This window comes from Schistocerca americana, chromosome 1, assembly GCF_021461395.2.
Source record: "Schistocerca americana isolate TAMUIC-IGC-003095 chromosome 1, iqSchAmer2.1, whole genome shotgun sequence".
NCBI lineage: Eukaryota > Metazoa > Arthropoda > Insecta > Orthoptera > Acrididae > Schistocerca > Schistocerca americana.
The window spans coordinates 1,230,118,144-1,230,143,677 of NC_060119.1; the positions used below are offsets into that span (position 1 = coordinate 1,230,118,144).

At 43.3% G+C, this 25,534-nt stretch overlaps 1 protein-coding gene across 1 annotated transcript in view; it reads left to right on the forward strand.

The window, feature by feature from the left end:
* LOC124598276 (serine/threonine-protein phosphatase 6 regulatory ankyrin repeat subunit C-like) overlaps nucleotides 1-11,318 on the forward strand; it is a 100,192-nt gene extending 88,874 nt beyond the window's left edge. The window contains exon 7 of the mRNA XM_047135990.1: nucleotides 10,860-11,318. Within this exon, the coding sequence (XP_046991946.1) occupies nucleotides 10,860-11,318 (459 nt within the window). The remainder of the gene's footprint in view (nucleotides 1-10,859) is intronic.
* The last annotated feature ends 14,216 nt before the right edge of the window (nucleotides 11,319-25,534 follow it).

Here is a 25,534-nt window from a genome sequence, read left to right on the forward strand (position 1 = left end):
CCATAATAATTCACAGGAACTATCCACTTCTACTTCACTACAGGATAAACTACTGCTAACAGCGACGAACACTCCACCACCGGTTGCATGCAATCTATCCTTTCTAAACACCGTCTGTACCTTTGTAAAAATTTCGGCAGAATTTATCTCTGACTTAAGCCAGCTTTCTGTACCTATAACGATTTCAGCTTCGGTGCTTTCTATCAGCGCTTGAAGTTCTGGTACTTTACCAACGCAGCTTCAACAGTTGACAATTACAATACCGATTGCTGCTTGGTCCCCGCATGTCCTGACTTTGCCCCGCACCCGTTGAGGCTGTTGCCCTTTCTGTACTTGCCCAAGGCCATCTAACCTAAAAAACCGCCCAGCCCACGCCACACAACCCCTGCTACCTGTGTAGCCGCTTGTTGCGTGTAGTGGACTCCTGACCTATCCAGCGGAACCCGAAACCCCACCACCCTATGGCGCAAGTCGAGGAATCTGCAGCCCACACGGTCGCAGAACCGTCTCAGCCTCTGATTCAGACCCTCCACTCGGCTCTGTACCAAAGGTCCGCAGTCAGTCCTGTCGATGATGCTGCAGATGGTGAGCTCTGCTTTCATCCCACTAGCGAGACTGGCAGTCTTCACCAAATCAAATAGCCGCCGGAAGCCAGAGAGGATTTCCTCCGATCCATAGCGACACACATCATTGGTGCCGACATGAGCGACCACCTGCAGATGGGTGCACCCTGTACCCTTCATGGCATCCGGAAGGACCCTTTCCACATCTGGAATGACTCCACCCAATATGCACATGGAGTGCACATTGGTTTTCTTCCCCTCTCTTGGTGCCATTTCCCTAAGGGGCCCCATTACGCACCTGACGTTGGAGCTCCCAACTACCAGTAAGCCCACCCTCTGCGACTGCCCGGATCTTGCAGACTGAGGGGCAACCTCTGGAACAGGACAAGCAGCCATGTCAGGCCGAAGATCAGTATCAGCCTGAGACAGAGCCTGAAACCGGTTCGTCAGACAAACTGGAGAGGCCTTCCGTTCAGCCCTCCGGAATGTCTTTCGCCCCCTGCCACACCTTGAAACAACCTCCCACTCTACCACAGGTGAGGGATCAGCCTCAATGCAGCAGCTGTTTTGGTATTTGTCAAACCAAATTACAATCTAATGTCACCTTTTCTCTGAACACAACTTTTCATGTGAATCTTCAGGTTTTGGCAGCACAAAGACTGTTCCATTAAGTTTCGGGTGTGCAGCTGCAAGAAATCTCCTTCTTCTTCTTCTTCTTCTAATATTTCGGCTGTATACCATCCAGCCATCCTCAGAGTGAGTCGCAAGACTGCCGTTCCACTGCTCGCTTCGTCCCTTTATACTCGTGTACCGCGCAAGTGCACAGCGGCAGAGACGTGCACAATGTGCGAGTTGTATTTATGACTCTGCAGTCGATCTGTGTTGGCATATCGATATATCATTGTGAACTGCACTGTGGCGATGTCTTTGTGAGTTTATTACAGCAAGTGCCGGATTCCTTGATTTTTCTGGATTGAAACCACTACCTCTATTAATTAAATTCATTGTCAAGTGAATTTCAATTGCCTCCTTCACTATCGAATCCCAAAAGGATGATGTAGTTGCCAAAACTTCGATGTTGTCATACAACATACTGTGACCATTATCTATACAGTGCTCTGCCACTGCCAACTTGTTAGGTTGTAAAAGTCGTGTGTACCTCCAGTGTTCTGTACATCTTTCTTGGACAGTACGGCCGCCCGAAGTGGCCGTGCGGTTAAAGGCGCTGCAGTCTGGAACCGCAAGACCGCTCCGGTCGCAGGTTCGAATCCTGCCTCGGGCATGGATGTTTGTGATGTCTTTAGGTTAGTTAGGTTTAACTAGTTCTAAGTTCTAGGGGACTAATGACCTCAGCAGTTGAGTCCCATAGTGCTCAGAGCCATTTGAACCATTTTGGACAGTACGAGTTGTTTGTCTGATGTAAGAAAGGCCACATTCACATGGAATTTTGTAAACTCCGGATTTTTGGAGCAGCAAATCATCTTTGATGGAGCCCATGAGTGCAGCTGTCTTGGGTTGAGGACGAAAAATCACTTTTACTTTGTGTCTGCCGAGAATCTGTCCTATTTTTGATGAGAGGCTACCCACATATGGCAGGAAGGCCGTTGATTTAAAGGTTTCTTCATCTTCTTCTGCTTTCTTTGTGGCCTCTTTCGGTTTCATTTTCAGTGTCGTCTGTATTTGTTGTGGAGAGTACCCATTGTCTTCAAACACTCTTTGTAAGTGGGAAAGTTCATCTTGCAGACTGCTTTCGTCAGAAATAATATGCGCTCTGTGGGTCAAAGTTCAGAGAACACTCATTGTCTGGGCAGGATGGTGGCAGCTATTTGCACGTAAATACAGATCGGTGTGCGTCGGCTTCCTATACACTTCATGTCCCAAAGTGTATTATATACCGGAGGTACACACGACTTTTACAACCTAACAAGATGGCAGTGGCAGAGCACTGTATTGATAATGGTCACAGTATGTTGTATGACAACGTCGAAATTTTGGCAACTACATCATCCTTTTGGGACTCAATAGTGAAGGAGGCAATTGAAATTCACTTGACAATGAACTTAATTAATAGACATAGTTGTTTCTATCTGGATAAATCATGGAATCCAGCACTTGCTGTAATAAACTCACAAAGACGTCGTCACAGTGCAGCTCACAATGATATATCGATATGCCAACACAGATCGACTGCGGAGTGCATTATGCACATCTCTGCTGCCGACCAACGTCTCTGGCGCATTTGCATCTGTGGCCACATGTGCAGTCACGCGGTACACGAGTATAAAGGGACAAAGCAAGCACTGGAGCGGGCAAGCTCCAAACCTTCCCCCTTCCCATTAACTACGTCCATCGGATCGGCTCCTTTCTCTTCCACCATCCATCCTACGTCACCATCCATAGCACGGATTCCTACAGCTATTTCCCCTCTGCCGGTGTGCCCAAAGGCTCTGTCCTCTCCCCCCTTCTGTACCTTTTGTATACAGCGGACATGCCGCCGCCGTCACCCCCCGTCCACCTTCTCCAGTTTGCCGATGACACCGCCTTCCTTGCCATTGCCCCCACCCTGCAGCGCTCCCAACACCTTCTCCAATCCCATCTTGACCAGTTCACCGCTTGGTGCAACCAGTGGTTGCTCAAGGTCAATCCCTCCAAAACCCAGGCGATCAGTGTAGGCAAAACCACCCCTTCCTTCCGCCTCCTTGATTTCTATCTAACCATCTATCGCCATCCTATCACCCTCACTCCCACTCTTAAGTACCTTGGCGTCACCCTCGACCGTCGCCTCTCCTGGACTCCCCATCTCCGGACAATCCAAGCCAAGGCACGCTCCTGACTCCGTCTCCTCAAGCTCCTTTCTGGCCGTACGTGGGGTCTGGACCCCTCCACCATCCTCCACACCTATAAATCCCTCATCCGCCCTATCCTTTGTTACGCCCATCCGGCCTGGATCTCCGCCCCCCCCCCCCCCTACCTTTTATAAATCCCTCCAAATCCTTGAACGCCATGCTTTCCGCCTCGCCTATCGCATTTGTCTCCCCTCCCCCATGCGAATCCTCTATGATCTCATCCCCTTCCCCCACCCCCTCCTTTTCCTTGAAAGGATACAGATCCTGTACACCTCCTGCAAACTTGATCCTCCTCATCCGCTTGTATCACCCATCCTCTCCCACCCCCGCCCGCTGCTGCGCCTGTATTCCCACGTCCCACCTGGTCTCCATCTCTCCACCCTCCTTACCATCTCCCAAGGTGGCCTCCGTCAGCTCCCCTCCATCTATCCCTCCTACCAACTTTTATCCTTCCTCCCTCTCCCTGTCTCTGTTCCTTTGGGCACCATCCCGCCCTTCTCCCTCCCTCCTCCCTTTCTCACCACTCCTCCCCCGGGCCTCCCCTCCCCTGTCCCTCTACTCCTCCTCCCATCTCCTCAGCCATTGGCATTTTTGTTCTCCCCTCTCCACACCCCCCCCCCTCACCCTTCTACCCCTCTTGGCAGGTCCCCGGACTTGCACACGCTACGTGGACTTTCGCGCGCCGGAGATCATCGCCATCAGTGTCTCGTGTGTGTGTGACGTCGTTTTGTGTTTTTAGTGTCCGCCGCCACGCTTCTACGTTCACTTGTGCCGTCAGATTCCTCAGTGTTCTGTGCGCCGTGTCAACGTGTTTTCAGTGTCGTTATCGTCGAGTGTGAAAGGCTCCGTGTTTTTTGTGTATCTGTGACCACTATTTTTTGCCCATCACTATGTTCATTTTAATTCTCCATTATTGTACTGTTATTGTCAACACTATGGCTGAAGAGCGGTGTAGCATGCCGCTGCCAGCCTACCTGATTGTTCAGGTGTTAAAATAACAATAAAGAAAAAAAAAAAAAAGTGGAGCGGCAGTCTTGCGACTCACTCTGAAGATGGCTGGACGGTATACAGCCGAAATATTAGAAGAAGAAGGAGATTTCTTGTGGCTGCACACCCAAAACTTAATGGAACAACTTTTCATGTTTTACAAAGTTTTCCAGTGTTATAAAGATCAAATATTTTGTTAGTAAAAGTATTTTTGAGAAATTTGTGTGTCTTAGAATTTCCATTTAAGATGAAATTTATGTATTTGATACTTGGATTTCATCCCAACACCATTGTTGTGACATAATCTAAAATTTATTGCATTTAATTCATACTCCTCCAAGCTTTAAATTATTGACTTGCAATGACTTTTGATAATTTTCATTGCAGGTATTCTTTATCTCCTTTTCTTCTTTAATTCCCTTCAGGTAAATCTGGAATCTCTTTCACATTTGCTATACTCTCTTCACTTTCTCCCCCAACTGATAGCTTAGAGAGAGCATCTGCAATAATGTTTTCCTTCCCCTATATGTACTTAAAATATAATAAACTTCCTTGACACTGAGGAGCTTCATGCACAAATCAGCAAGGTTTTAAAACTATGGATGAATGGCAACAGGCAGATTACATATTTGTAGATTTCCGGACAGCATTTGACACGGCATCCTATTGCAGGTTGTTAATGAAGGTATGAGCATGTGGAATAAGTTCACAGATATGTGAGTGACTTGAAGACTTCTTTAATAATAGAATGCAGTATGTTTTCCTTGATGGTGAGTGTTCATCACAGACAAGGATATTGTCAGGAGTGCTCAAGGAATGTATGATAGGACCACTATTGTTCTCTATGTACATAAAAGATTTGGCAGACAGGGTGGGCAGCAATTTGCAGTTGTTTGCTAATAATGGCATGGTATGTGGTAAGGTGTCAAAGTTTAGTGACTGTAGGAAGATACGAGGCAAATTAGACAAAATTTCCAGTTGGTGTGATGAATGGCAGCTAGCCCTAAATGTGGAAAAATGTAAGTTAATGCGGATGAGTAGGAAGCTCAAACCTGTAATGTTAGGATGCAGCATTATTAGTTTCCTACTTGACACAGGGAAGGCAATGTTCTTTTTGAGAAACACTATTGAGAAAATTTAGAGAACTGGCATTTGAAGTTGACTGCCGAACAATTCTAATGCCGCCGACATACATTGCTTGTGAGGAGCATGAAGTTAAGATAAGAGAAATTAGGGCTCATATGGAGGCTTATAGATAGTCTTTTTTCACTCTCTATATTTGGGAGTGCAACAGGAAGGAAATGATATGTAGTACATGGTATGCTCCGCCATGCACTGTACGGTGGCTTGCAGAGTATGTATGTAGATATAGATGTAAACATAGAATAAAACCCAAACTGGGAATGCTGCTTTACAATAATTACTAAATGAATTTATTTTTCTCAATATTACAACTGCTACATGTCCGCACATTTAATTACAGTACACAAGTGTCAAAAGTTTGATTTTCACTTTTATCCCACCACAAAACATAAGCCAATGATAATACTTGTACTGAAATATGGAACGTCATGTATCAGATCATTAACCATTCTGTTTCAGTTCTCGCCACTCACACCAGTCTGCTGCTCCCTCTTCTCACTCAATAATCTCCTCCTCACTATTCACATCTTGATGGTTATCTGTCAGTAAATTTCATTCGGCATGTTGTGCTGACCTCCAGTGGAAAAAACAAGAATCACCCAAGCATGGCTTGTGAATTTCTCATTCTAAGATTCTCAGCTTTTATTATTTTATCAGCCCATTTAATTTAATGTCTTTCTATATTATCACATCTCAAACACTTTGACTCTCTTCTTTTATAACTGTCCCACAATACGTGACTTATTTTTCACACTATGCTGTGCTCCAGATGTACATTAACAGAAATTTATTTCTCAAATTAAAGTCTATGTATGGTAGCAGCAGGCTTCTTTTAGTGAGGAAAAGATTCTGTACCTATGTTAGCATGCTTCTTATATCATCCTTACTTCAGCAGTCATACACTATTTTGTTTGCAATTTAGCAGAATTCTTTCGCTTCGTAAAATATGTGAGTAGGAGAGCAACATCCCATATGCCACAGTCCTTGGTTCAGACCTCAAGTTCCTTTATTCAAGACCCAGTGACGAATATATTGTCAGTAGCCTTTGATTGATTCATGATGTCACTTAAAATAGATATAATAAATATTGTAAGTTAATAATTTAAGAGCATTAATTTCAAATAGTAATTGTAATTGGAAACAACTGCAAAGAGCATGTCATAGTACAATGCCAAGCACTTTGGCTTGTTGAGATTGTTTTATTTCAAAAAGTCTATACAGCTTTGAGGATGCTCACAGCATATGCAGATGAAACAATGGGCACAGAAGCATGCATTAGATTGTATCAGGCGGAAGTGACGCTACAGTGCTTTGCAAGATGTGTGGTTTTTACATGGAATTTTGTAACGCTGTCAAAGTGCTTCTGGGCGAGAGGCACTACATTCTTTGACTTTTAGAATAGTTTTCTGTTGTTAGTGATGCAGCTACATTTGACTGTTGGATGTTCTAGTTGTTGGGTCTGTTCTAGTTTCAAGTAAAACATCTCAATCTAATATTTGTTGTTAACTAACTCCGTCTGTGGATGAGTAAAGTGTTTACTGGTTCTGATTGAAGAGTCTCTTTCACTGCATTGGCAGACAATAGTGTCCACATAGTAATTCGCTCAGACAGCTGCAGAAATGAGACCTCTCCAACACTGGTGACCCAAACCTGATAGAATTAGCTGCATTATATCACAGGAAGAACCCACGTTCAACATGACGGATGTGTCAGTGGAGGCTGTGCCTTCAGTTTCATGACTCACCATATGTTTGCCACCCTTTTGGCTGTGTAACCCAGCATTGTGACTTGTGCAGGTGGAAGCAATCTTTCCCTATGCCAGAATTATGGCAGACACAACCAAATTTGCAATCGTAGTGAGCCAGCTGGAGCAGAAATACCCAATGGGGATTGAAGTTGTGATTTCCATTCCATGTATGATGGACGCATGTGAGAAGTTAAAAATGGAGCTGATATGACAAGTTTCCACTTCACAGGAAGAATATACAGACAAGTCCTAACTCAAGAAGACAGTGGTGATAGAAGACCCTCACAAAATTTGTGACACCTTTGGAGTAAGATGAATAAGGGAACTGTACATTATAGTCTGCACATGCTGTGGAATAATCGCTTGCCACCGCAGGTGAAAGCAGTTATTGTGGCACAAACTGGTATGCCCTTAAATGCTGTAGTGGAGTTAGCTGACAAAATATTTGATGCTATAGCATTTGCACAAATGAGTACAGTAATGGCAGTGTGCAACAGCTTGTCATTGCACATGGTAACATGAGCTCATTACAACACGCTGTCTGCCAAAGTGGATTTACTGACCACGATTATGGAAGAATTATTGGCTCAGCATGATCACAGCAGAGGTATGGGTCATTATCACAAATGATCAAGGGGCCGCTCATCAACCACTTCATCAATATCAGGTAGATTAGATTAAATTAGATTAGAACTTGTTCCATAGATCATAAATACGACACTTCGTAATGATGTGGAATGTGTCAAGTTAATAAAAGGTGTCTATACAAGATATTACATTACACAAAATATCACATAACACTTAATATTTTTAATTTTTTTTTATTTTTTGTGGGGGTTGGGGAAATTACCCATTTACTATATCCAAAAATTCATCTAATGAGTAGAAGGAGTTGCCATTAAGAAATTCTTTTAATTTCCTTTTAAATGCTATATGGCTATCTGTCAGACTTTTGATGCTATTAGGTAAGTGATCAAAGACTTTTGTGGCAGCATAATTTACCCCCTTCTGAGCCAAAGTTAGATTTAATCTTGGGTAGTGAAGATCATCCTTTCTCCTAGTGTTGTAGCCATGTAGACCGCTATTACTTTTAAATTCATTTGGATTGTTAATAACAAATGCTGGCACCAATCACTGAATGTGGTTCTGATGTGACGTGTTGCAAGTTTTATCACAGCCCTGCCAATGGTTTTGCTTCTTCTGAGAAACACTTACAAGCTGGATTTGGAGACTTCAGCTGTTGAACTTGTGTGTGGTGAAATGTTACACCTGCCAGGAGAGTTTGTGGATCCACTGACCTTGTAGCTACCCAATGTGACAGATGATGATTTTGTTTGTCAGTTGAGGGAACACATCTCCTGCATCCAGCCCCAGAAAATGCACAACTCTATCACAGAACCATGTGAAACTGCATACCTCTTTCAAGAAGAAATTCCAATGAGGACAACACAGCACAACCCTGACTTAGTTCCAATTGTTTCATCACCACCAGCTCTGCCTTCTGTCAATATGAAGTAGTCCTCCAGGTGCACAACACAAATGGGTCTATGAGTCAATTCCCCTACAAGGTTTTCAAACACCACTCCACTTTCTTGGTAGGGACTAATGTAGCAGACAGGAGTGACATTACAGTGCAGTGCAGGTAGTGTAGCTCTTGGGTGTAGTAGCATAATATTCTCAAAATGCTTCCATGCCAGACACCAGATGCTGTTGTCAATTAGTTATGGAGTTAAATTTGACTATTGAATGTTGTAGTTGTCAGATCTGCTCTACTTTCATGAAGTCTGCCTTCGCCGGCCAGTGTGGCCGAGCGGTTCTAGGTGCTTCAGTCTGGAACCGCGCGACCGCTACGGTCGCAGGTTCGAATCCTGCCATGGGCATGGATGTGTGTGATGTCCTTAGGTTGGTTAGGTTTAAGTAGTTCTAAGTTCTAGGGGACTGATGACCTCAGCTGTTAAGTCCCATAGTGCTAGAGCCATTTGAACCATTTAGTCCGCCTTCTTAGCTGAGTGATAATGTGTTTGCCTACCATGCAGCAGATCCAGGTTCAATTTGAAGCTCCATTGGAAATTTTCTTTGCTCATGGACTGGGTGTTGTGATGTCTTCATCATCATTCCATCATCACCAATGTACAAGTTGGCTAATGTAGCGTCATCTGAAATAAGACTTCTAGCTGGCAGCTGAACTTCACCGGATGGGGCTTCCTGGCCATCAGTGCCACACGATCATTTCATTTTACTTTCATAAAACACCTCAATCTAGTATTCATTGTTAACCAACTGCATGTGCAGAATGAATAAAGTATTTACTGATTCTGAGGAGAAGTGTGTCTTTTGTTGAATTGGTGGCTAAGAGTACACACATAGTAATTTGTTAAGAGGGCTACAGGCACAAGGCCACTCCAATAAGATCATGGCCTAGTGGCTGCACAACTAAAATTATCAATAATGTTATACTATTTTTCACATCTCATCACAAGTCATTGCATTCACTGTGCATAATCACTCTGTGTGATCTGTAAGTAATTATAGTCTGCACATAAGAAGATTTTATGTTTCCTAATCAACTTTACATTATGTTTTATTGTTGTATTAACTTAAAATGGCTAACATCATTGTAAAATGATCCATTGATGAATAATCGATCCATCAGCTAGGTGTTTTAAAAGTATTTAAAATTTTGTATGTAAACATGATTACAAACAAGTTAACTGATAATACCGAAAACAATGGTCCACTAATCATTCACTAACTAGCCACTACTCTCTCACTCATTAACTAGTCACTACTCTCTATCTCTCTCTATCTCGCTCTCTATCTATCTATCTCTCAGTTTATGTTAGGGCTATGATGATATCATATCTTTTCATGAAATTCTTCATGCTTTTCAACTTTGCTTGTTATCTCATCAACAATTTTCCCGAATACAAATTTTTGTACTGCTGGTAGTTTTAATACACAGTCAACATTTGATTGGCTCATTAAATGATTTTTTTTTTTTTTTTTTTTTTTTTTTTTTTTTTTTTTTTTGCAGTTACTTGATTTGTTTATTTGTATACTTGCTGTGAAGTTTTGCTTCAAGTTTTGACAGTTAGCCTATAATTGTTTGAAATATATTTATTCATTTTTTTATGTTTTATACATCTTTAGCAGTACATTTACAGTAGTGTGTAAGCTTTAATGTGTTTAAACAGTTCACATCACATTTTGGTTCGTGGGTGGTCACATGATGTTATTTTAAATCATTCTTTCTTCTCAACAAGCTAATTTTTGTGAATAAAGATACTTTAAGCTGTTGAAATTTGCCTTGATGTCCATATGCTAAATATTTTACAGTTGATAGTTAGGTTATTGTATAAAAATAATCTGAATAGACTAGCAGTAGTGAAAGCTTTCACTCTTGTTATATAAATGTTTTATTCCACATTTGAGCATATTTACATGCAACTGGTTTCATCAGTGTTAACATAATAATAATAATATAAACTTGGACAAATGTCATTAACTACAAAATAATAATCCAAGATGCATACAATACGTATTAATGTATTTCCATAGTATTTCAGTTTGCAGGTGTTGGAACATTTGATTTCTTTGGGACTATCTATGTCAGATAACTGGTGGGATCCTGATCACAAGACAACATTGCTTCATTGTGCAGCAAAATGTAATGTGGAAATGCTGAAGTATCTCAAAAACCAAGATTATATGGAACATTTCCTAGATTACAAAGGACGCACTGCATTGCATTGTGCAGTTTTGTCATCAAATCACATAGTAGCAAAGTATTTGCTGGAAGAAGCACATGTTCTGGTTGATGAGAGGGATGCTGATGGCATGACAGCTTTAATGTTGGCAGCCAGCAACATGCAATATTATGACAAACAATTTGATATGTTTGAGATTCTGGTAAATGAAGGGGCAGATGTTAATATTAGAGACAGAAATGGTAAGGCTATATACGAAATGGTAGATTATACTAGGGCTGATATGACCAAAGAACTACTGGATTACATGCAGTATCGACTTTAATCATACATGGACAAGTAAACAATTGTGAATGTCACAAATGCAAGAAATGAAGGTGTAGGATAATGTATTTAGGGATATTATCCATATGCAAGTTATTTTTGTACATTTAATTATTTTTTGGAATAAAGGTTTAAATATCATACCAAACTTTTACAGTTTGAGATTTTTAAAAGTATGTAGACATTTGTAAATGTGTTTTTGTGCACTAATTTACCAAGAAATAAAAGGAATGTAGGAAAGGGAAGGCACAGAAAGAAGCGTTTGCTACAAAATTGTGAAAAATGAGTGTATGAAATGAAGCCACTGTGTGGTGGTTCTGAGGAGAATTGTACAAATACTATTTACTGTTTTACTTGCTTCTTATTCAGATAAACATATATATCATGGTCACAGATACTTAGTGAAAGGAAACAAAACAGCATGAGAAAACATGATACTAAAAAAGAAATGCCATGAAGTAAATAACACTACATTTAATCGCAGCAATAAACACACTATAAGATTTTATTTAATTGTTCAAGATGTAATAATGATCAAATGTGACTGGATACAGCTGATGTAGTTGTCAAATTTGAACATTAACCTGTGAATACATTAAACAAACTTAAATAATTTAGGAGTAAAGGAGATAGTCAATCCTTTCTCAAACTACAGTATAAATACATACACAGGGGTAGTGGGAGAGACAGGCAGGTCACAGGAAGAGGGATTGGGGAGGCAGCTCGGGATCCAGAGGGTTTACTAGCTATGAAAGTGAGAGTGATTTGGGATATGTATGAGCAAGTCATGTGATATGTGGGTGGTGAGGCTCTGGGTGTATGTGTGTACTATAGCTTGAGAAAGGATTGATTCCAAAAGCTAGCAGATTTTCTTTCTCTTTTGTGTGTGCTTGTCAATGACTCAATGCTACTGCTACTTGGAAAATTGTCATCTTTAGTTCTAAATTATTCACTTTCTACCAGAACTCTCCTACTATATCTAAGCAAACCTAAAGAACTCAAATGTGAACTGTTTTCTCTAACAATCCATTTATTTCACTTATCTGTAACTACATGCCACAACTGAGCAGACATAAACTATTTCCATGATGAACTGAAAGAGTTTGTCAGGAGAAAATTATTTAACTTGGGTTTTGAAAGGTACAATTTGTTACTAACAACCTTAAGATATTGTGAACTCCTATCAACAATATTAGGAGAAGGAAAGTTGCTACTCACCATATAGCAGAGATACAGAGTTGTACATAGGCATAATAAAAAGACTCTCACAATAATAGCTTTCAGCTGTTAAGGTCTTCGACAACAATAGACAGACACAAGCACATGCATACACACTCACGCAAATGCAACTGACGCACACAACTGCTGTCTCAGGCAACTGTGAGCAGCAGCACCAGTGCATGATGGGAGTGGTGACTGGTTGGGGGTAACGAGAAAGCTGTGGTGGGGAGAGGGAGGGATAGTATGGTGGGGGTAGCAGACAGTGAAGTGCTGCAGGTTAGACAGAGGGCAGGGGAGATGTGAGGAGGGGGGAAGAAATGGAAAAGGAGAGAAATAAAAAGACTGGATGTGGTGGTGGAATGATGGCTGTATAGTGCTGGAATGGGAACAGGGAATGGGCTGGATGGTTTTGGACAGTGACTAACAAAGGTTGAGGCCAGGAGGGTTACAGGGACATAGTATGTATTGCAGGGGAAGTTCCCACCTGTGCAATTCAGAAAAGCTGGTGTTGGTGGGAAAGGTCCACATGGCACAGGCTATGAAGCAGTCATTGAAATGAAGGATATCATGTTTGGCAGTATGTTTAGCAACAGGGTGGTCCACTTGTTTCTTGGCTACAGTTTGTCACTAGCCATTCATGAGGACAGACAGCTTGTTGGTTGTCATACCTACATAGAATACAGCACAGTAGTTGCAGCTTAGCTTGTAGATCACATGACTGGTTTCACAGGTAGCCCTGCCTTTGATCGAATAGGTGATGTTAGTGACTGGACTGGAGTAGGTGGTGGTGGGAGGATGTATGGGAAAGGTCTTGCATCTAGGTATGAGCCATGAGGTAAGGAATTGGGAGCAGGGGTTGTGTAAGGATTGATGAGTATATTGTATAGGTACGTTGGACATTGGAATACCCCTGTAGGAGAGATGGGAAGGATAGTGGGCAGGACATTTCTCATTTCAGGGCACAACGAGAGGTAATTGAAACCCTGGCAGAGAATGTAATTCATTTGCTCCAGTCCTGGGTGGTACTGAGTTAAAAGGGGAATGTTTCTCTGTGACCAGGACTTTTGGAGGTGGTGGGAGATAGAAGATAAGGCACAGGAGATTAGTTTTTGCACAAAGTTGGGAGGATAATTATGGTCATTGAAGGCTTCAGTGAGGCCCTTGGTGTATTTCAAGAGGGCCTGCTCATCACTGCAGATGCGATGACCACAGGTGGGTAGGCTTATGGAAGGGGCTTCTTGGTATGGAATGAGTGGCATCTGTCGAAGTGGAGGAATTGCTGGTGGACACTAGGTGTGATATGGACGGAGGTACTAATGTAGCCATCTTTGAGGTGGAGGTCAACACCTAGGAAGGTGGCTTGTAGGATTGAGTAGGATCAGGTGAAGCAAATGGGGGAGAAGTTGTTGAGGTTCTGGAGGAATGTGGTTAGTGTATCCTCACCTTTGATCCAGATAGCAAAGATGTCATCAATGAATCTGAACCAGGTGAGGGGTTTAGGATTCTAGGTTTTTAGGAAGGATTTCTCTAGATGGCCCATGAATACATTGGCATAGGACGGTGCCATGCGGGTGCCCATAGCCATATTCTGGATTTTTTTGTATGTAATGCCTTCAAAGGAGAAGTAATTGTGGGTGAGGTTGTAGTTGGTCATGGCAAATAGGAAGGAGGTTCTTGGTTTGGAATACATCAGGCATTGACAAAGGTAGTGTTCAATAGCTGTAAGATCATGGGCATTAGGAATGTTAGTGTACAGGGAGGTGGTATCAATAGTGACAAGCAGGGCACTGTGTGGTAAAGGGACAGGAACTGTGGACATCTACATCTACCTGGATACTCTGCAAATTACATTTAAGTGCCTGGCAGAGGGTTCACTGAACCACCCTCACAATTCTGTATTATTCCAATCTCGTACAGCGCACAGAAAGAATGAACACCTATAACTATCCGAACAAGCTCTGATTTCCCGTATTTTATTGTGGTGTGTCAACAAAATATTTTCAGATTTGGAGGAGAGAGTTGGTGATTGGAATTACTTGAGAAGATTTTGTCACAATGAAAAACGTCTTTCTTTTAATGATGTCCAGCCCAAATCCTGTATCATTTCTGTGACACTCCCTCCCACATTTTGTGATAATACAAAACATGCTGCCATTCTTTGAACTTTTTCGATGTACTCCATCAGTCCTATCTGGTAAGGATCCCACACCGAACAGCAGTATTCTAAAAGAGGACGGACAAGCATACTGTAAGCAGTCTCCGTAGTAGGTCTGTTACATTTTCTAAGTGTCCTGCCAATAAAATGCAGTCTTTGGTTAGCCTTTCCCACAACATTTCCTATGTCTTCCTTCCAATTGTTCCAGTCAATAGAGGAAAGGTTGCTATCTTCTATATAGGAGGGTAGGTTCCGGGTGATAGGTTGAAGGTGCTGGTCTACGAGAGCAGAGATTCTCTCAGTGGGGCACAGTAACCAGCCACAATGGGGCATCCTAGGTGGTTATGTTTATGGACTTTAGCAAACATGCAGGGGAGTGATAGGAGTGAGTGCTAAGTGGCAGTTTCCCTGCCTCAGCCCAGAGACTGGCTGTGGGGCTGGTCCCGTAGGTGCCTGTGGCCAGTCTGATACCCTATGGTGTGCAGCATCAATCATCTTCAGGTACAAAGGCCTCACTGACCTGTACACTCTGTACACATAGTCCAGTCACAGTTGCACAAAAGCCCTGTAAAACTGCAGTAGATGCACCATGTCTGCTCCCCTAGACCGTGGCTAATATATTTCAAAATGTTTAGTGCCTTCTGGAACCTTATCTTCAGGACCTTCAGGTGTGGTAATCAAGACAGCTTGGAATAAAAAAAAAAATGAAGCCCAAAAACTGCACAGAATCTACAGGGTGATTCAAAAAGAATACCACAACTTTAAAAATGTGTATTTAATGAAAGAAACATAATATAACCTTCTGTTATACATCATTACAAAGAGTATTTAAAAAGTTTTATTTTCACTCAAAAACAAATTCAGAGATGTTCAATATGGCCCCCTCCAGACACACGAGCAATATCAACCCGATACTCCAACTCGTTCCACACTCTCTGTAGCATATCAGGCGTAACAGTTTGGATAGCTGCTGTTATTTCTCGTTTCAAATCATCAATGGTGGCTGGGAGAGGTGGCCGAAACACCATATCCTTAACATACCCCCATAAGAAAAAATCACAGGGGGTAAGATCAGAGCTTCTTGGAGGCCAGTGATGAAGTGCTCTGTCACGGGCTGCCTGGCGGCCGATCCATTGCCTCGGGTAGTTTTATAACTAACCTTTTTCGTAGGACTCTCCATACAGTTGATTGTGGAATTTGCAGCTCTCTGCCAGCTCTGCGAGTCGATTTTCCTGGGCTGCGAACAAATGCTTGCTGGATGCGTGCTACATTTTCATCACTCGTTCTCGGCCGTCCAGAACTTTTCCCTTTGCACAAACACCCATTCTCTGTAAACTGTTTATACCAACGTTTAATACACCACCTATCAGGAGGTTTAACACCATACTTCGTTCGAAATGCACGCTGAACAACTGTCGTCGATTCACTTCTGCTGTACTCAATAACACAAAAAGCTTTCTGTTGAGTGGTCGCCATCTTAGCATCAACTGACGCTGACGCCTAGTCAACAGCGCCTCAAGCGAACAAATGTACAACTAAATGAAACTTTATAGCTCCCTTAATTCGCCGACAGATAGTGCTTAGCTCTGCCTTTTGTCGTTGCAGAGTTTTAAATTCCTAAAGTTGTGGTATTCTTTTTGAATCACCCTGTATAAAAGGGAGTGTGGTGTTCCACATATGCAATTCAGGTAAAGTAAAAATAAGACGAGAATGACTAAAACGAACACATACACACACTTCTCAGCAGAAAATATAAAACTAGTCTTTGTAGCTCACTCCTTCAGCCTTTTTCCTGTAAGCTGCAACTGATGAATTACTGTGTCCATACTGGAGGAGGAAGAGAAAACTGCAAAATCATCCACAAATAAGCATTGCACCACAGATGTGATACTGTTTATTGGTATGGCAAAGAGGGTAACACTTAAAACACTGCTCTGAGGAACACCATTCTCCTGCTCAGAACTATTCAACAGCATATTACCAATTCGTTAGTCAAAAAAGCGCTTCAATAAGAAAGACTGAATAAAGATGGAGAGATGGCCACAGAAGCCCCATTGGTGGAGCTGTCCAAGAATATGGTGTCTCCAAGAAGTAGCCTATGATATCAAAAAATATATCTATACAACGTCATTTATATAGGAAAGCCTGCTGCATAGAATGTGCAGTGGCATCAGATGCTTTAAAACACATTTCCTGCAAATACAAGCACAGCCTGTTTCAAAAGTTTCAGTTTCTCCAAATGTGTCCTGAACCCAGTAACTTTCCACTGTAATATGGGTGCTATCTATCACAGGGGTTGCACTTTCACCCTGTCTTTCCACCAGGGAGGTGAGACCATAATGGGTGGAGGCTCATTGTTGAGCCAAAATGTGTGCTCCAGGCCAACATCAAGAGCCATCGGCTCTGGAGGTGAGTCATGAGAGATGTCGTAGAGAGAGATGATGTTGCCATTGTCAGGCTGCTTGCTTCCTGTCTCCACTGGCATATGACTCTTTGTCTTAGACCTCTTCTTCTTCTTCTCTTTTTTTTCTGTTCTGGGCGAAGTTAGGGGCTTTGAAGTAACTGCATGAGCACAAGTGCATTGATAAATGCAGGTATTAGTGCCAACACTAGCATCATTTGTTTGTGTAGCTGTATCCGTCTTCTGTACTTACTGCTTCAGAACTGACGCAAAGGAGGTAGTGAACGTCACGGTCTGCATGACCTTGTAGATATTTTTGGCCTCACTATACGAGATACGCTTAGTTTTTTTGATCACCTGTATCTTCCTTTCTTCAAGGAAGACACTGCAGTTCCTACTTCAGACAGGGAGATCCCCAGAGCAGTTTACACACTTCGGAGCAGATGAACAATCAGCTCCTTCATGGGTGGCCTTACCAAATTTGCCACAAGTCGCTTCTCTCTTACAACCTAAGGTGATGTGCCCAAAGAGCTGGTATGTAAAACAATGCACAGAGTTTGGGACATATGGCCGCACACTGAAGTGAAAAACCTGCCTTAATGTGCTCTGGAGGTTTCATGATTTGTCGGACTTCACAAGATCACCATCCACCCTTTTCATGACACTCTGCACAGCAGCTACTTCTTGGGACCACTCAACTTTCAGTTTTTCCTTGGGAATGTCCATCAGATCCCTGCAGGTCACAACACCTTTGCTGTAATTCAACGTGGTATGGAGCTTAGTTTCGATTGCACACTCCCCAAGACATTTCGCTTTCTGCAGGTTTGCTGCCTGTTGGGAAGCAGAGATTTTGATCAATAGTGACCATCACATAACTGCTTCATTGATTTTAATGTCCCTGCAATGCCCTCTAAACCCTTTTGAATGTAAACAGGGGGAGACTTTCTGAAAGGTTCTCTCTCTCCTTTTAACTATCAAAAATACAGTATGCCCTGCTGCATGCATTCTGTTACTAAATGGTGAACTATTTTTAACAACTCCAGAATCTGGAGGCTTTGTCACACGAAGCCTCTTGAGCGACTGGGTGTTGGTACCTACCAGTGGCCACCTGTTCCACTGGGAGGAGGAGAAAAAGATTTTGAGGGGTCTAGCTCAGTCCCACGAGCAGCTAGGGAAAGAAATAGCACCTACATAGAGCCCCTGCCTGCCTTATACAACTGACAGGTTACCCAAAGGTTGCACACTAACAACTGTTCCACCTCAACAGCCACATATCATCAGGGCACAGCACACCTTGAGATTGGGGGTATTTTATAGAGGTTTTCCCCATAGTCATGATCCGGGCCGTCAAGCAACATCCCCATCCCATGTGCCACACAACATTCCTCTGCCATATTAGACAGTGGTTGTTGGAGCATGCCCAGACCTTATTGTGATAGGAAACTGGCAGCACTTACCAGCCCCCAGCCTGTACCTAGCAAACAAATGCTAAGCCGCTGAGGGCTCCCCATTGGAGTGGGGAGGGGGGCTGTGTGGGGACAATGACTTGCACAATTTGTTGTTGCATCTAAAATCAGAGACTAAGGAACAAAATGGGTAATTTCATATCTTTGTTTTAAATTGTTTGTTCAATCTGTTCACGGTACCTGGCTTAAGTTCAAGAATATTTTTCAGTGTCTGATATTTACGCTAATAAAGTTATTTAATTTTATTACAACAGTACACAAGTGCTACTGTGCCTACTCATCCTAACAGAATTTCCAACAAGCCCACTACAGGGACTGGCGAGGCAGAGTTTCCTGATATGAGGATCCAGCAGTGATGAACATTCCAAATTTATGACATTTTTAAAGGCTTGAGCCGAAGATATGGCAAAACTACAAATAGCTTCACGATGAAATCAAAATGAAACTGTCGAAGTGATGGCAACCACAGGATGCTGAATATTTTTCAATTTTATTGGATGAAACTTCTAACATGGCCCAATCTGAGGAAGTCTCTGTTTGTCTTAGAGTGGTCTGAGGATATAACAATGAATATGATATGTCCCTTGCCAGGTAGGCACAATGAGAACACTACCCAGATAAACAATGTAGAACAAGTTTATTTTAATATTCTAGATCGCAAATCTACTATGTAGAGCTTTATGTTACATACAAATGAAAGCTTGTTTGGTAGATTGAGTCTCAACAAGGAAGATAAATAATGATTCAGTGAGTAACAAAATGGTGAGAGTCCAGATTCCCTTGAAATGATCTGGTGTTAACAACACAATTATTAGTTGGCTTAAGACCAAAGTCAGAAGAAGTCAAGTTACTGCCCTAATCTACATAGATATTAGAAGTTAAACACAGCGTGGCAACTGTCCGTTGATGGTTGCTTAGTGAGAGGTCTGTTTGAATGACCACTATTCTGGTTGGTGACTGGCCCAGACAACTTGAAGGAATAGGCGAGACTGAACTTCCACCCTGTGGTTTGCGCCGGCACAAATATTGTCATTGCACAAGATGCAATATGCTAGCAGACACATGACATCATGCAGGAAAATAGTGCCTATGATTACAGCTCCATTGTCATGGAAGCATGATCTGCTGGCAGCGAACTGAGAACATTTTGTGACAGCTGCCAGAGACCCCGAGGACAACAAGTAAGCAACAAGTTGTCCAGAACATTTACCATCAACATTTCAGATGAGTGTGAATCAGTGTTTAACTTGCAAGTGCTTGTGCCTGTTGTGGCAGGTGACACTTGAAACATAGCCACCTGTGGGATACGAGTGTGTTGCAGAGTGTGTCTTGTAGGACGAACACAGCATCCCGCCCTCCAGGGAAGAAATGGCGAACTCATCTTTGTGAAGGGAGACAGTCATACCTCCATCCTCCCATTAGAAAACGATGGCGGGACAGTCAGAAGACATGTGGTGAGGAGCTATTGTGGTGTCAGGCTTGAAATTGGAAATTTGTCGTAATATCTTAAGGGACCAAACTGCTGAGGTCATCGGTCCCTAAGCTTACACACTACTTAATCTAACTTAAACTAACTTACGCTAAGGATAACACTCACACCCATGCCTGATGGAGGACTCGAACTTCCGATGGGGAGAGTTGCACAGACAGTGACAAGACACCTTACACCACATGGCTACCTTGCGCGGCTGTCAGCCTTGAGGAAGTGGCTGGCGTAAGAGCTGCCGAGCAGCCGTGTCTATAGGCCAAGCCTGGCAGTGCCTGAGGAGTGAGCCATTGGGAGCCAATCTACAAAGATACCAAAAATAAGAATAGACAAAATATACTCAGATGGTTGATAGTGGTGCGAGATCACCGTGGAAATGACAAAGGCAAAATCCACCAGAAGAGCAGATGTGAGTGCGAATCACTGAGAAGTACAGTTATTGTGCCCAGAAGGCATGGATGAATGTGGGAACAAAAGGAATGGTAATGATTGGGTCCTGAGGGCATAAATGGGTACTGAAGCATTTACGAAGTAAAATCGTTGGACTCAGAGGACATAGATGGTAGTGGGAGTACTTGGGATGTAAAGTTATTGTGCCTGGAGGGCATACTTGAGTGCGGGAGCAGCGGAGAAATAAGAAAGCAAGTGCACATATTAAGCACAGGAAGAATAAATGGAAAATATGTACATGGATTAGACATACAGAAGAGGATCAGAAATTGCATATGAGGATTAGACATAGGGTGCGCCTGGGGGCAGGAAACAAGCTTGACTGCTGAGGCTCGCTGGTGGGAGTCGCTGTTAGGTCCATGCGTGGGAAAATATTTCATCATAGGCTCTAGTTCTGTGCAGAAGGAGAAAGCCGTGGTGATGTTGTCTGGAGGCAATTGACTATGGAGTTGCATCGTGGACCATGACTGGGTACCTCCCATGTCAGGATAATGGATAGCTTCTGCAAAAGGGATCTCTGCATCTGCTGGATGTGGTGCAAGAATGATACGACTTGAGAAATTGCTTCTACATCAAGGATGAACATACTTGTCGCCACTTGATAGAACGAAATGTCAGGTGATGGTTTGGGAACCAGTTGTGGCATTGGAGTTGAGGAAAAATTGTTTTTCCATGACGCCAGTTGATGCAAAGAAATTTTTAGTGGTGGTGCTGGAGCAAATGGTGGCACCAGAGCTGATGAAAATGTTTACCCACACCGTCAAATGGCAGGACAGAACATAGCAGCTGGCACCAGTGGTGGGATGAAAATGTTGAGCGCTGAAATCAAAAGAAAACACTTCCTCCTGGCATGGATGAGGAACAGAGTTCAGAAGAAAATACCATGTCGCCAAATGTTCTGGGACTAAACTTGAAGGAGATAAGAGGGGTACTGAGGCCATAAAAAATCCTCATCACCAACTGATATGTTGTGCACTGGTTGAGGGGCAATGAGAAAATTGCTGAGGTAAAGAATGTAGAACTGTTTATTTAATATTCTACAGCACAAGTCTCCTTTATGGAGTTTTATGTTACATACAAATGAAAGTTTTTTTTGGTATTTTGAGTCCCAACAATAAATACAAATAATGATTAAGTACCGAAAGACCAAAGTGAATAATGAAAAGGTTTAATTTCAGATTCACTTGGAATGATCTGGAGATAACAATATAGTCAGTAGTTAATGGAAGGCCAAACTCAGAAGAAGCAGTCATTGTCTTAATCTTTGTAGAGATTAGAAGCTAAACACAGCACAGCATATGTCCGACGATAATTCCTTGGCAAGAGCTATGATTGATGGACCACAAAAATGGTCGGTGCCTGACCCAGAGACCTTGAGTGAGTAATTGGTCTGACGGCTGAGACCAGCCTGATGTTCCATGGTTGAGCGTAAATACTGTTCCTGCACACGGATGTGGAGCGAGCTGCTAGTGGGCATGTGTCGATGTGTTTTAACGGAAAACCTGTATGTTGTTTCAAAAAGCATACAATCTATGTCTGTCTGAATGTCTGACAGAGTATCGTTTAACATTTTAAGTAAATCGATCAAAAATTTTCGAGATTTTTGCTAACAATGTTTCACTATTATATTACCGTGTAAAAATTTTAAATAAATCTGCCAAGTACTGTCTGACGGTTCATTAGGGTAAATATTTGAAGTAAATCAGTCAAGAACACTTTGAGATTTTAGGTAATAAAGTTTCCCCTTTATACGTTACATATTTGTATATAATTAAAAACAAAGATGATGTGACTTACCATACGAAAGCGCTGGCAGGTCGATAGAAACACAAACAGACACATACATACACACAAAATTCAAGCTTTCGTAACAAACTGTCGCCTCATCAGGAAAGAGGGAAGGAGAGGGAAAGACGAAAGGAAGTGGGTTTTAAGGGAGAGGGTAAGGAGTCATTCCAATCCTGGGAGCGGAAAGACTTACCTTAGGGGGAAAAAAGGACGGGAATACACTCGCACACACACACACACACACATATCCATCCACACATATACAGACACAAGGAGACATATTTAAAGACAAAGAGTTTGGGCAGAGATGTCAGTCGAGGCGGAAGTGCAGAGGGAAAGATGATGTTGAATGACAGGTGAGGTATGAGTGGCGGCAACTTGAAATTAGCGGAGATTGAGGCCTGGTGGGTAACGGGAAGAGAGGATGTATTGAAGAGCAAGTTCCCATCTCCGGAGTTCAGATAGGTTGGTGTTAGTGGGAAGTATCCAGATAACCCGGACGGTGTAACACTTTGCCAAGATGTGCTGGCCGTGCACCAAGGCATGTTTAGCCACAGGGTGATCCGCATTACCAACAAACACTGTCTGCCTGTGTCCATTCATGCGAATGGACAGTTTGTTGCTGGTCATTCCCACATAGAATGCATCACAGTGTAGGCAGGTCAGTTGGTAAATCACGTGGGTGCTTTCACATGTGGCTCTGCCTTTGATCGTGTACACCTTCCGGGTTACAGGACTGGAGTAGGTGGTGGTGGGAGGGCGCATGGGACAGGTTTTACACCGGGGGCGGTTACAAGGATAGGAGCCAGAGGGTAGGGAAGGTGGTTTGGGGATTTCATAGGGATGAACTAACAGGTTACGAAGGTTAGGTGGACGGCGGAAAGACACTCTTGGTGGAGTGGGGAGGATTTCATGAAGGATGGATCTCATTTCAGGGCAGGATTTGAGGAAGTCGTATCCCTGCTGGAGAGCCACATTCAGAGTCTGGTCCAGTCCCGGAAAGTATCCTGTCACAAGTGGGGCACTTTTGGGGTTCTTCTGTGGGGGATTCTGGGTTTGAGGGGATGAGGAAGTGGCTCTGGTTATTTGCTTCTGCACCATGTCGGGAGGGTAGTTGCGGGATGCGAAAGCTGTTGTCAGGTTGTTGGTGTAATGGTTCAGGGATTCCGGACTGGAGCAGATTCGTTTGCCACGAAGACCTAGGCTGTAGGGAAGGGACCGTTTGATGTGGAATGGGTGGCAGCTGTCATAATGGAGGTACTGTTGCTTGTTGGTGGGTTTGATGTGGACGGACGTGTGAAGCTGGCCATTGGACAGGTGGAGGTCAACGACAAGGAAAGTGGTATGGGATTTGGAGTAGGACCAGGTGAATCTGATGGAACCAAAGGAGTTGAGGTTGGAGAGGAAATTCTGGAGTTCTTCTTCACTGTGAGCCCAGATCATGAAGATGTCATCAATAAATCTGTACCAAACTTTGGGTTGGCAGGCCTGGGTAACCAAGAAGGCTTCCTCTAAGCGACCCATGAATAGGTTGGCGTACGAGGGGGCCATCCTGGTACCCATGGCTGTTCCTTTTAATTGTTGGTATGTCTGGCCTTCAAAAGTGAAGAAGTTGTGGGTCAGGATGAAGCTGGCTAAGGTGATGAGGAAAGAGGTATTAGGTAGGGTGGCAGGTGATTGGCGTGAAAGGAAATGCTCCATCGCAGCGAGGCCCTGGACGTGCGGAATATTTGTGTATAAGGAAGTGGCATCAATGGTTACAAGGATGGTTTCCGGGGGTAACACATTGGGTAAGGATTCCAGGCATTCGAGAAAGTGGTTGGTGTCTTTGATGAAGGATGGGAGACTGCATGTTATGGGTTGAAGGTGTTGATCTAAGTAGGCAGAGATACGTTCTGTGGGGGCTTGGTAACCAGCTACAATGGGGCGGCCGGGATGATTGGGTTGTGGATTTTAGGAAGAAGGTAGAAGGTAGGGGTGCGGGGTGTCGGTGGGGTCAGGAGGTTGATGGAGTCAGGTGAAAGTTTTTGCAGGGGGCCTAAGGTTCTGAGGATTCCTTGAAGCTCCGCCTGGACATCGGTAATGGGGTTACCTTAGCAAACTTTGTATGTGGTGTTGTCTTAAAGCTGACGCAGTCCCTCAGCCACATACTCCCGACGATCAAGTACCACGGTCGTGGAACCCTTGTCCGCCGGAAGAATGACGATGGATCGGTCAGCCTTCAGATCACGGATAGCCTGGGCTTCAGCAGTGGTGATGTTGGGAGTAGGATTAAGGTTTTTTAAGAGGGATTGACATGCAAGGCTGGAAGTCAGAAATTCCTGGAAGGTTTGCAGAGGGTGATTTTGAGGAAGAGGAGGTGGGTCCCGCTGCGACGGAGGACGGAACTGTTCCAGGCAGGGTTCAATTTGGATGGTGTCTTGGGGAGTTGGATCATTAGGAGTAGGATTAGGATCATTTTTCTTCATGGCAAAGTGATATTTCCAGCAGAGAGTACGAGGGTAGGACAGTAAATCTTTGACGAGGGCTGTTTGGTTGAATCTGGGAGTGGGGCTGAAGGTGAGGCCTTTGGATAGGACAGAGGTTTCGGATTGGGAGAGAGGTTTGGAGGAAAGGTTAACTACTGAATTAGGGTGTTGTGGTTCCAGATTGTGTTGATTGAAATTTTGAGGGTTTGGAGGGAGTGGAGCTGGAAGTGGGAGATTGAGTAGATGGGAGAGACTGGGTTTGTGTGCAATGAGAGGAGGTTGAGGTTTGCTGGAAAGGTTGTGAAGGGTGAGTGAGTTGCCTTTCCGGAGGTGGGAAACCAGGAGACTGGATAGTTTTTTGAGGTGGAGGGTGGCATGCTGTTCTAATTTACGGTTGGCCTGTAGGAGGATGCTCTGAACAGCCGGTGTGGATGTGGGAGAGGAAAGATTAAGGACTTTTATTAAGGATAGGAGTTGACGGGTGTGTTCATTGGCTAAGTTGATGTGTAGGTGAAGGATTAGGTGGGTGAGGGCAATGGATTGTTCAGTTTGGAACTGGTATAGGGACTGATGGAAAGAAGGGTTGCAGCCAGAGATGGGAACTTTAAGTGTGAGGCCTTTGGGGGTAATGCCAAATGTCAGACAAGCCTGAGAAAATAGAATATGGGAGCGTAATCTGGCTAGGGCGAAGGCATGTTTGCGGAGGGAATGTAAATAAAACTCAATGGGGTCGTTGTGGGGGTGTTGCGAGGGTGACATGGTATTAGAAGGTGGAAAGTGTA